The sequence below is a fragment of the Dendropsophus ebraccatus genome, chromosome 5 (genome assembly GCF_027789765.1).
Source record: "Dendropsophus ebraccatus isolate aDenEbr1 chromosome 5, aDenEbr1.pat, whole genome shotgun sequence".
Taxonomy (NCBI): domain Eukaryota; kingdom Metazoa; phylum Chordata; class Amphibia; order Anura; family Hylidae; genus Dendropsophus; species Dendropsophus ebraccatus.
The window spans coordinates 115,039,558-115,052,699 of record NC_091458.1 but is presented as its reverse complement, the minus strand read 5'-3'; the positions used below and the strand labels follow the sequence as shown (position 1 = coordinate 115,052,699).

The 13,142-nt window shown below is 43.8% G+C and overlaps 1 protein-coding gene across 2 annotated transcripts in view; it reads right to left on the bottom strand.

The window, feature by feature from the left end:
* Positions 1-13,142, bottom strand: part of EGFL6 (EGF like domain multiple 6) — a 54,962-nt gene that overhangs the window by 15,728 nt on the left and 26,092 nt on the right. For both annotated transcript variants that reach the window (XM_069972445.1, XM_069972446.1), the window contains 4 exons: positions 12,202-12,321; positions 4,597-4,731; positions 2,528-2,650; positions 5-340 (listed from right to left, as the gene is read on the bottom strand). In XM_069972445.1, the coding sequence (XP_069828546.1) occupies positions 5-340; positions 2,528-2,650; positions 4,597-4,731; positions 12,202-12,321 (714 nt within the window). The remainder of the gene's footprint in view (positions 1-4; positions 341-2,527; positions 2,651-4,596; positions 4,732-12,201; positions 12,322-13,142) is intronic.

The following is a 13,142-nucleotide window of genomic DNA, read 5'->3' as shown; positions in this document are numbered from 1 at the left end:
CTACCAAACACATCACCCCTCAGTATCTTCTCTTGGCCAATTCCATTGTCGTAGTCATCATCCTCATCATCCTCCTCCTCCTCTTCTTCCTCCTCTTCATCTTCATTATGTTCAAATTCTTCATTTTCTTCATGGTAAGTTCCACCAATGTAGACTCCATCCACATAGTCAAATGGCTGCAGGCGTGTTTTAGGTGATGGAGTAATAATAGGTTCAGGTATTAGATTCTTCATTTCTTCATTCCTCTTGAGGCTGTTTTTATGTGCCAATAGTTTCTTAATAGTGTCTTTTGCGCTTCCAATTATTTTGGGGCTTTCTTTCACAGGCTTGTCTGGAATAGCTGAAAGCAAATAATTGTATCCATTAACTTATTGGTACATATGAGGATTGATATGTTTTTTTGAACAAATAATCCCTTTAGGCATCTTTACATGGGTTAATTTTTGGCTAATTTAGTGTTTGTAGGTATAGTCAATCCAGATTGTCCTATGAAAAAGGGCCAGCAATCAGACAAATAAGAGAGGTCTTCTCTTCAAGAAACTTCTATCTAAGAAAATAAAATCTGATGAAAAAAAACTTATGGAGACCTATGTGTGAAATTAGTTGTACCTTCCCAGATGGATAAGATAAAATGTAGACTAAAACCATGTTAAAGCCCTCACTACTGAATATGGAATATGAATTTTTATCATGTTTATTAAGGTATTATCTAGTTTTTCCAACTACAACTATTACTAGTAGTATTGGTATGGATTTTATAGTTAAAAATTTGGGAATAAAATAAATAGTCACCATAATGTTTCATAAGAACATACTCTTTGATCACTTTTATTTTCTTAAGGGGAGTTGTAGGTTACACATTCTTTAAGGGGCTGCTGTATGTTATATGTTTACTTAAATTAAATTTACCGCACATTAACATTGAGATCAAGAATGTGTTACCGTTGCCAAGTCACTGGCCGTAATAGTCCATTAAAACATATGTTATCATTTATTTAGATTTTAGTGATCAAAACAAGTGCAATGGATAGTGTTACTTTTGTAACCATTTTTTATATGAATAAATGTAATACACTTACGCATGCTCCATTGTGTGCATTGGAGAGTTCTGATGCGGGCACGCATGGATGCGCCCACATGAGAACTCAGCGGCGCTAAAGATCATCCAGCTGGGATGATCTTTTCTGAGACCGGCAGTTCCATGATCTGGCTGGATCACGGAACGGCCGGTCTCATACAGCGTCTGAACATAGCCATGGATGGTGGCTCAGTAGTTAGCACTGTAGCCTTGCATGTTCTCTCTGTGTTTGCGTGGGTTTCCTCTGGGTACTCCGGTTTCCTCCCACACCCAAAACATACAGATAGGTGAATTTAGATTGTGAGCCCTAATGGGGACAGGGAGCAATAATTGAGAAAAACTATGTAAAGTGCTGCGGAATCTGTGTGCGCTATACAAATAAAAGTATTATTATTATTACTATAAGCCAGCGGAGGAGCTGAGATTTTGCATGGTTCTTTACTCTTTTCTCAGAAGCCTTTACCTCTATTTTAAAGTGGATTAATAGCATAACCCTCAAGGGGCCCTCAGATGTTCCTTGTACTTTCATACTTCATTCGCAGACATGATGCCATTATAGAATACATACTACAATGCTGACATCATACTTTTACTAATAATGTTTTTCTTGTAGTCTACGGGTGAAAAGATGGGTATGGATTCTGCTAGTAATTTTCTGCTGCACTTTCTTGTAAAATTGCCTTGGAGGAATGCATCATTCAAAATTCCTTAGGCACCACCTCATTGTCTCTGCTGAACCATGGACAACTCTTCAGCATGATGTGTCAATGGTAGTCTTTCAGGGAATCCAGAGTTCTAGTGCAAACACTGCCTTTATTGAAGTACAGACAGCAATGTTTCAGCCACACCTGGCCTTAATCAAGCCAAATCTTCAAGGTCTGTTGGGGCCGAAACATTGTGTTTGTGTTGGAACTCTGGCGCCTTGAATTCTCTGCAAGGCTGAGAAATACAGAGAAATACATAAACATAAAACATAAAATATAACTGTCTGACTGGAGAAGCTGGGTTTACCAAAGGAAAAAAACTGTTTTTTTTGCTTCCATTTTGCTTCCAGTCTTGTAAACTGAGTCTGCAGCTTAGATTTGCCAGATTATGTAATGCTATATTAAAGGCATACAATTGTAGTGTTATTGTATATGCCTATAAAGTACACTGAGGACAGGACATGGTCACGTGCTCCTCCATGCTCAGCCATGTTATAGACAGACTCACCACAGAGCAGGACAGCACAGCCTGGAGGAGGGGAGCCTGATTTTAGCTCTATGTCAGTAAGTGCAGTGAGTACAGGTACTAAATACTAATACTGTACACTGAAGAATTATACTATAAAGGGGCCAACCCTTTAATGACTTAATGAGTATACTCTTCATTTTGGAAGTTTATGAAATATAAACTGTCATGCATTCCTTCATACACATCATATCTGAGCAGATAAATGTGATATCTTACCTGAGCAGACATATCCACTCCCCTTGTATCCTTGCTTACATCTGCATTTATAAGATCCTGGAGTGTTAAGACAATCGCTGTGAGGGCTGCACTTATGAGTGCCTACCAGGCACTCATTTATATCTGCCAATGAAAAGGTATGTTTAATGTCATATGCCACTCTGAAGATGGTCAGTAGTCAAGTCTTAAAGCCAGTTTTATACGTAACAGATCCGCAGCGGATTTCACGCTGCAAATTTGAAGCTAAATCGGCTACGGATCCCATGCCTGTCAATTTTAATGAGAAGACATACTCGCAGCGGTGAGTATGTAAGTGACAGCCCCCTAACCCCCCGCCGGCCGGAGCATACTGTACCTGCTTCATGCTCCAGCTTGCTTTGGGGGTCCTGGCGTCTGGACGTCCCGCTTGGCTAATTAGTGCACTGCGGTGGGGCAGTGCACTGATTGACTGAGCGGGACGTCCAACCGGGAGCCCCCGAAGCAAGCCAGAGCATGGAGCAGGTAATGTATTCTCTGGCCGGCTGGGGGTTAAGGGGATATCACTTACATAGCTGTAGCCGGATGTCAATCTCCCTGCAAGTATGTCTTCTCATTGAAATTGACAGTCAAGGGATGTGCAGCGGATTTCACTGCAAATTTGCAGCGTGAAATCCTCTGCGGATCCGTTATGTGTGAAAGTGGTCTAAAAGCACATATCTATTGGGAGGAATTAAGACTGACTTCATTGATTGAAAACACTGGTGGATATGTACCAAGACTGGTACTAATGAAAAATCTTGATTTTTTAAAGTGACTCAGTGTACCCACAATCTGCCCTTTCCTAACTACTTGTACTGTCGGATAGCTGCTTTTAATCCAAGATCTGCCCTGGGGTCCGTTCGGCAGGTGATGTAGTTATTGTCCTAAAAAACAACTTTTAAACTGGCAGCCCTGTGTCAAACGGCCATGGCTTACAATATCTGTACCCTAACTTTGCACCACCCCTCCGTCCCTCCTCCCTACCCTCTTCATCATTAGGAATGCCCCGAGAACATTTTCTCCTGTCTGAACATTGCACAGGTGCCTTAACGATCCAGCCCATGTGCCGTGCTCACACAGGTGAGGAATAGGAGACAATCTGCCTGGAGCATTCCTAACGATGAGGGTGGGGAGGAGGGACGGAGAGGTTGTGCCAGCCTAATGCATACACAATCTAGGCCACGGCTATTGGGCACAGGGCTGCAAGTTTCAAAGTTGTTTTTTAGGACAATAACTGCATCACCTGCTGAACAGATCCCAGGACAGATCTTGGAATAAAAGCAGCTATTGTAAGGTACAAGTGGGTTGGGGGGGGGGTCGTCCGATTGTGGGTGCAGAGTCGCTTTAAATGGGCCCTGCCCTGAGGTGGCATCTGATTGATGATCTGAGCAACTACTAATAAACTTCCACTAGTGTGTCATAATAGTTCAAAAGGTAAATACTACAGATGACATTTCCACTAGTTGCCTATAAGACGGGCTCCGTTCTGAATAACTTATGGTCCTTTTACACTGAGCGATTCTCAAAGTATGTTACAAAGTAACATACCTTCATTAAAGCTATTAATAACAAACAATATTTTTTTGTTGTCTCCGGAGTCCCTCTTTAATAAAAGCTTGTGATGCAATTGCCATAGCAGTACAAGGCTCATTACACGACACAGCTCTGATACTGGTACTGTAACTATAAGTTGTCTTACATCTGTGTGTAATATATGAGTCAGTATAAGGCACAGTCTCATTATCTTTCCTTAGTCACAGAAGCCACGATGCAGATGGGAGTCGTATACATATCTATGAATACTACTTTATTTAACTTTCTTAATTAACCCTAAGAAAATGACAAATTACAGCTTGCTTGGCTGCTTCCTATACCATCTGTGGTGTTGCCATGGATAATGCCACTCCAGTACTCCTGCATCAGTTGTTATTTATGGAGGAAAGTTAATTATTCAAACCCATGGACAATTATGCATAGACAGTATATTGTTACTAAATACATCACAAAAAAGTCAATTACAAACATACAGTCAACTAAATGAGAATTCTTACCTAGACAGTCGTATCTGCCATTTACGTATTTTAAATCAAAGCCATGCTGGCACTTGCAGTAATAGCTTCCAAATGTATTCACACATCTCCGGTTAAAATGGCAGAGGGCCTTCCCTGTGGCACATTCATCGATATCTAGAAAGTAACGATTATTGCATGAGAATTTTAAAATATCCACATTCACATCAATAGGGGCAGAAACGTCAGTACTACTGGGAAGAGACACCTCACTGCCCCATTTCCTTCCTGCAGACTAGAATCTGGCACTAATGTAGCTTATCGAAAACATTTGGACTCTCTATAACGCCCTCAACCAAAGAAAGGTTTTATTCAGCTTTGTTAGGGAATATACTAAAAATAAATCTCACAGTAAAATCCCCCCAACATGCTTGTACCACATTACCCACCACTGTCATACAACTATGACCCCCCCAAGACATATAACTATGTAATATAGTGCTATCAATAATAGTGCTGGCTTTAACATTATTTTGTGTGCTTCACCCCTGACAGGAAATAAACATAAAAGAACTACAAAATGTGTATTGTTTTATGCACAGATGTCACAGGAAGCTTACCTGGATCTTGTCTCTGAGCTCTAGCCTTAACCCCTTAGGTGCTGACAAGTGGCGTAGCTACAGCGGTCGCAGAGGTTGCAGCCACGACCTAGTGACTATATTTTTCCCTGTATAGTGGTGAGGGGGGTTGGTGCACCATGTTCCTTGGTTTTTGTATTGTGAAAGTATTTTTTCCTGGTTTACTGCTATTATTTGGTAACTGTATGGCTGTAAGTTAGTTTCAGTTTTTGCAACAGGCAACAAAAGAGCTAGTAGCAGCCCTGCCTGTGCCACCATCACTAAATTATCACACTCCTGCGTGTTGAGTTGCGGTTTTAAAGTCGCATGGCACTGCGTGAGGGGGGGGGGGGCAAGTTCACTTCTTGTACCAGGGCCCATGAGACATTAGCTACACCCCTGCCTACAGTGCTTTTAGCTGCACCATATCTCTAAGTGCTGCCAAAAGGGAATAGTTCTCCAGTGACAGAACCACTGTCGTACATGCCATGCAGTGCTGGTCTAACCAAACTCACTCCCTATATGAGAAGGGAATGAAGTTTAGATTGGGAGTCATTACGTTTAGACCTGGAATGGGTGACATTACAGGTGCGCTATCTGAAAGCAGTACAGTTATAGCTATACCAAATTTATAAAGCTTTTTTTGTTATGGTCTTTTGCATTTGTAAAATTAAAAAAATATTGCTTTGCACCCCCATACAGCTTTATTTTTCTTTCTATGTTTGGGAAGTGTTCTGAAGCTTTGGTTTCGAGTATCGCAGGACTTGTATTGCAGTGTCCTTTTCTTTTCACACTCTCCTATTGTCAGGGTGTAATATGATTAGAATCATGACAGCCATGGAGGCCCTAAGGGCCCTATTACCATTAGCTGATCGTTTCTTTAGGCCCTGACCTAAAATCATTGGGCGCTGACCGTGTATCGCTACGTCTAATAGCAATGCATGGCTGACAGCTGAGAATTCAGTTTACATTACCTGTTCACGTTCCCGGACTCCTCTATTTCTCTGCTTCCTCCCTGGTCCCGGGCATTCCCGGCCAGTGATTGGACGAACTGCCTGTCAGCTTAGGCCGCTCTGAAGTTGCGGCACACGGGACCAGGGAGGAAGCAGAGAAAAGGAGAAGACCAGGAACGTGGACAGGTAATGTATTGGGCAAAACAGGTACAGTTTCAGCAAGCAAAAGACAAATTTGGTCAGCTCTCCTATAACACCATTCACACTAGGCAGGAGCACATTGCTATGGCTGAAATTGCAAACACACCAAAAAAATGCAACAGCTCACTGCTAATGGCAAGATACAGACCAATACAGATATGAAAATGACTGAAAGCAGCCTCCCCCCAACTGCTAAAAAAAACTTCACAAAAATAATGAGGTTCTTGGTTTCCAATTGCAAACAGTGTAAACCATCCCACTGCGATAAGGTGGCCTCATGCCGGGATGGACTCACTCATCCCACATCTCCTCTCCTTGCTTCGCAGCTCTCAGCAGTGTCGGAGCTCTGGGGGAAGGAGCAGCCTCTTGCACCTGGAGGCATAATGATGCTTGCGGCCACAAGGGTAGTGGCTGGAGTGGGGAGCCTATGGCTTAGTGATACACTGTGCTACATATAACTGTGAGTGCTTATCAGGAGGGCTCACAGTAAAAGGGACCACTTGCAGCACCCTGGAGGGGGGCAAATGGGTGCAGTCCCAGAATAGTGGACCTGAGATGGTTGGGAGGTGTGGGATGGTACTGGCACAGAGGCTGCACCATCACTGGCAGGTGCAAGCTGCTGTAATAGCCAGGATTAGAGATAAATTACACAATTTAACCCCTAAGGTTCCACAGTTAACAGTAACTGCTGTCATAAATCACTGCAAGTGGCGTAGCTAGGATCCATGGGGCCTCACAGCAAGAAACTGTATGGTGCCTCATGAATCTTGTATGCCCTCCCCCGGCCCCAAATAGTCATCCTGCAGTGGGTGCTGTGAGGAGAAGTTACCATAGCTACAATGGAGACAGACAATGTTTGCGTGCGGATGGGTATACTCCTTTAGGGTGCCTTCACACTTACCGACTCACAGCGTAAATCTCACTGCGAGTCTGGCAGGTCCTGGCAGTTCCCTGTCACTACATACTCGCAGCTGTCTAAAAGACCGCTGAGTGTATGTAATTCTGCCGCCCCCTTAACCCCTTTGGCTTCTGCTCCGCTGTGTCTGTATATACATTACCTGACTCCTTGCTGCATGGGGTCCCGGCGTCCTGCTCACCCGCCCAGCCAATCAGTGGCTGCGGCTGGGTAACACACTGATTGGCTGGGCGGGAGAGCAGTACGAAGCCGAAGAGTTTAAGGGGGTGGCAGAATTACATACTCGCAGCGGTCTTTCAGACAGCTGCGAGTATGTAGTGACAGGGAAGCTTTATGTTAAATGAAACATATTTCCAATGTACAAGCATTATTTAAAATGTATTGTTCCAGAGATATAGACTCAGTAATCCCCTATGTGCTGCTTAGTTTCATAACCCGATACCCCAGGTAACAGCCCGCCAAGCATCCTCTTTATTGTGTCGCACATGCTCAGTTCAATCACAGTCACATGATCTGTCTTGTTAGTACTGGCAGTTGTTTTTCACTTTACTTGCAGGCAAGATTGTGTCTGCACTGTTGCATGGCAACAACGTGTCAGGGCATGCTCATGACATCACATCAGAACACGACAAGCAGTGACATCAAGTAGGTGACATAATTGGTGATATCATCTTAGGGCCCTAGAAAAGAAGGTGCAGAGCCCCAGACTCTCTGTTCTTAGGGACTCACTAGCGATCACACTGTCTGTACTACCTGTGCGTTCTGCCTGCGTATACTGCTAGTTCATTTCTAGTGTTTCAGATTTTCATCAGTCCATGGATAGAGATGAGAGGATTGACAGGGGTCTTGCCATTTTTGGCAACCTCCTGTGCTATGTGGTTCCAATCCTGGTGGGCTGTCTCTCCACCAGACACCCACTCATCTTGATTGAACCCTTTATTAACCCGCTGAGCTGGGGCAATTCCATCAGCGACACGCTCAGCTGGGACAATGTCACTAGGTACCTGCAGAGGTCAAATGCTATGATCAGAGACCTGCCCAGTTGGAACTCCAACTACCATTACCAACCTGCAGTGTCCCAGCTTTACCAACAGAAATTTGCAGAGGCCCAGCTCCAGTACCAGCAACCTACAGGGTACAAAAACCACCACTGGAGAGCTGCTCAACTGGAATGTGACCACTGAAGACCCGATCAGCCTGATCTCCATCATCAGCCATCTACACAGCATGGAAAGCTCCTTCTTTGCTCTGCTCAGCTGGATCACCTCTACCAGTGATGTGCTCAGCTGGGTGTCCACCACCAGCCGCCTGCTGAGCTGGATTTTCACTGACAGCCACCTGCTCATCTGGATCACTGCCACTCTTCAGCAGCTGAGTTGGATCACCACCACCAGTGATATCATGTCCTGGATCTGCACCACCAGCGACTTGATCATTTGGACCACCACCCTCAGCCGCACCAGCTTCCTGCACATCTGGACAACTGGTACCAGCTGGACCACCACCACTACCACTGGTGAGCTGCTAAATGTGGTGAGCAGAGTCAGCGAAAAGCTAGTCTGGATTGCCACAAGTGTTCAGCTTCTCATTTGGGTGACGAGCCTCTGCAACAGGTGGGTCTGGCTCATAACCGTCAGTGAGACCTTGAGCTGGATAAACACGACCTGCAGGATGCTGATCAGCTGTATAAACACCACCAGACTGATACTGCGATGCTTCACCAGCACCGAGGAGCTAAGGAAATGCATCGCCATCATCTCCCAGGAGCTGCTCCGCACCACCACCACACCACGCTCCGAGGGGCATCCCTATCGCCGACAGCGAATGATTTAAAATGCTAAATAAATGTTTTATTTGGCAAAAATGTTTACTTCTTGTTATCAGGAAATAGACATGGGGGGAATTAAGTATACACCAGCATTTTATATGTTGGTTTGAAGCAAAAATATATTGGAGTAACATGTCCCAAGGTTGCAAGTGTGTAAAAATGACAGTGTGGGACACTATAAACCTCATACACCACCTCTCTTACACTGTACATGTCAGTTCTGCCTTCCCTAAGATGGCCGCTCTGCAGTACACGGCGTTATTGTGTGAGGTGAGGAGGAAAGGAGAACTACAATAAATGTGGGCGGCACACAGGAGCGCCCCCTGCTGGTCACTCTCCTCCTCCAAATCTTCTCTCTCCCACTGGCTGTATGAGTATACTTTGCCTGTTTTTTCTGCCGGCCACCAGACAAAAACCCCTGGTGGGCGGGTTCTCGGAAGATTTAACACACAGTGTCCTTGTTTTCAAATAGTAACCAATCACAGCTCAGCTTTCACATATTAATTTGCTTTGGTAAAGTGAAAGGGGAGCTCTGATTGGTTGCTATGGGCTACTAAGGACGCTAAGGGAAATTTATTGTGCTGTCTTATAGTAAGCGACCCATAGCAACCAATCACAGCTCAGCTTTCATTTCTCACATTGCTCTGGGAATATGAACGCTAAGCGGTGATTGGTTGCTATAGACTCTTACCATTAGAAAGCTTATCACCAGATTTTTACTTTACAGTAATGCAAAGGCTTTAAAGGGGTACTCCAGCAAAAATCTTTTTCTTTCAAATTAACTGATTTCAGAAAGTTATATAGATATGTAATTTACTTTTATTTAAACATCTCAAGTCTTCTCATACTTATCAGCTGCTGTATGTCCTGCAGGAAGTGGTGTTTTCTTTCCAGTGTGACACAGTGCTCTCTGCTGACATCTCTGTCCCAGACAGGAACTGTCCAGAGCAGGAGAGGTTTTATATGGGGATATGCTACTGCTCTGGACAGTTCCTGTCTCGGCCAGACATGTCAGCAGAGAGCACTGTGTCAGACTGAAAAGGAAACCATTTCATGCACGACATACAGCAGTTCATAAGTATGGGAAGACTTGAGATTTTTAAATAGAAGTAAATTAGAAATCTATATACTTTTCTGAATTCAGTTGACGTGAAAGAAAAAGATGGAGTACCCCTTTAAGTGCCATTGCATAACTGTAAATATATGTCATTATTTTTATTGCATCTGTGAGATGCTATAGCAATTTTTAGGCATCTCATGTGCTCTTGAACTACAGAGCAATCTCATGAGATTGCAATGTAGCTCTCACTGTTAATAGTGTCCCTGCAGCCTGGCCCAGCCTGACATGGGGAGGAATGGGGTTCATAGTCTTAGCCCCCGCCTCTCTGGGCTGGGCTGCAAGAAAAACTATAATGTACGGCCTTCTTTGTATGCTGATGGTCAGACACAGCAGAGTTCTATCTTCACCCTTTTCATGTAATGTACACAGATATATCTTTATTGGAACATGTATTGAGGTGTGATTATAGCATGCTGGTTTGTGCTGAATGATGCAGAGCAGACCGGGAATAAATGCAGCAGGTACTGCAACCTCATTGTGAAATAGTCTGCAGTGAAATGTGATGTTCTGCAACAGCTTTATACAGGGAAGTGGCAGAAATACTGTGGGAGGGGATTAGGCAGGGTAGAAGGGCTGTGATAAACAGCTGAGAGAGAGAGAGCAATGCATTGTGGGAATTGTAGTACGGAGCAACTGCTTAGCCAGAAAGTACAACCACGAAATACTTAACTAAGACCCTCAAACAAATTTGGTAGTTTCAGAACTGAGGGAGACAGATAAGCAATGCTATCTGCTTCTGCGGAATGATTACTTTTTACCTGATGGTAAAATACCCCTTGAGGGTATGTTCACATGTACCGGATCCGCAGCGGATTTCTCGCTGCGTATTTACAGCGAGATCCACTGCAAATCCCTGCCCAGTAATCTCTATGGGCAGACAAACTTGCAGCAGGATGCACATCCCGCTGCGAGTTTGTCCGCAGCCCGCCCCGTTAACCCCCCGCCGCCAGAGGGTATACTTCACCTGGTCTCCGCTCCGGCTTGCTTGGGGGGTTCTCGGCACGTCCCACTTGGCCAATTAGTGCGCTGCCCCGCAGCACTGATTGGCTGAGTGGGACATGAAGACCCCGGGAGCCCCGAAGCAATCCAGAGCGGGGACCAGGTGAAGTATACCCTCTGGCGGCGGGGGGTTAACGGGGCGGGCTGCGGACAAACTCGCAGCGGGATGTGCATCCTGCTGCAAGTTTTGTCTGCCCATAGAGATTACTGGGCAGGGATTCGCAGCGGATCTCGCTGTGAATACGCAGCGAGAAATCTGCTGCGGATCCGGTGTGAACGTACCCTTAAAGGGAGTTTCCAGGCAAATCAGACCAAAGCAGCTGCCCATAACTATGTACTAGGACACAGAGCTTCCCACTTTGTCACTATAGCACCTATAGCCAGTGCAGGACCCATCATGGTACAATCACTTTACACTGGGTCTTGCACTCACTACAGGAGCAGGAGGCTTCTTCTCCTAATGCGTAGTTATGAGCATCCAGAAACATACAGGTATTTGGACAACAATCTAAATTTAACATAATTTAGAAAAATGTATATTGTGCACAGTGCTGCACTATAATAATTTTTCTTGTAGCTTTTGGTACACCTTTAAGGATCTGCTGTTAACACCATAGAGCCAGATACCACACAACACTTTCTGATTGCTTGGAGGCGATTTGGCAACATGATGGAGATCTACACAATACTAGGCTTTACTAGGTCTTAAAGTTATGGCTGATCACTACACAGCTGGGTGCATTGTCTGTTTCATAATTACCCTTGAGATATACAATTATATGTCTTGTAAAATCTGACACTGTCTGTTAGGTTTCCTGTAGAAGAAATATCAGGACTGTTCTCCTTCAAGCTATTCATGGTTAGAACATGCAGTGTATAATTTATAGAGGACAGGTCCAATAAACAATATGATTTCATTGGGTGTTCAAAACATGATATTTACATCAGTCTCACAGTTTTTTTTATTTTTTGTTGCAGTAAATAAGAAAAATGTACAATGTATCCTCACTCACCTATACAACTCCTTCCATCCGGCCCCAGCTGAAGTCCACTTGATGGACATAAGCATCGCACTTCTCCCTTGACTTCTTCACAGCCGTATTGGCAGTTTGACATTGCACAGGTCCTAGAGTCTGGGAAACAAGAATATTTCAGTTCTGACGTTCTCTTTGTTTCACTACCCTTCACTTAGTCATACAAAATTTGATTAATTCTATAAACGAAAAGAGAATTAAGAATTATTTGAATTAAGAAGGCTTCATTTAAATATACTGATTGACAAAAAAAGGATCCAATTAGCCTGAATACAAGATGAGGTATGGTTGGGCAGGGAAACAGTGGAAGTGCTTGTGGTTGTCAGCTGATCAACCATTTCTCTACTAGTGGTCTGTGTGGGCTGTCCAGGGCAGGTATGCTATATATGCTCGTCCTGAGGTAACCACTGCTTGAAACACAACCTAACAACTTTGTTCAGAATGATGGTCAGTTCCTCGAAATAAATATCATGCTTCTCTCAGTCCATGAGTGTGACCCCTCTCACAGTCTAACAGCAATCTAAAGAGGTGGGCACCTGGTGATGGAAAAGCTTAACCTGAAAGGTAGTGCATATATGTGCCAGAAAAATACTCAATAGTTTTTTTAGTGCTTTTTATATATGTATAAATCATTATAATATACCTTTGGCATCACTGTATATATACTGTATATGTTTGAATTACAATAGCAAATCAAGTTAAATAGGAATTCATAGGCTTCGTCTGATAAGAATCGTTTTAGTTGCAGAATGATACACATGGCGGATGATAAGATATTATATTCCTGGTCTGGAGAAGATATCATGTCTCCTCATTAAATCTTGGTAAAGTCTCTACTATACTGAGGAATGGTTTAATAGGACACAACTGTATGCCATTAATCTCTGTTCCTAGCGCTGAGAGATCTCCGACAGACTTTT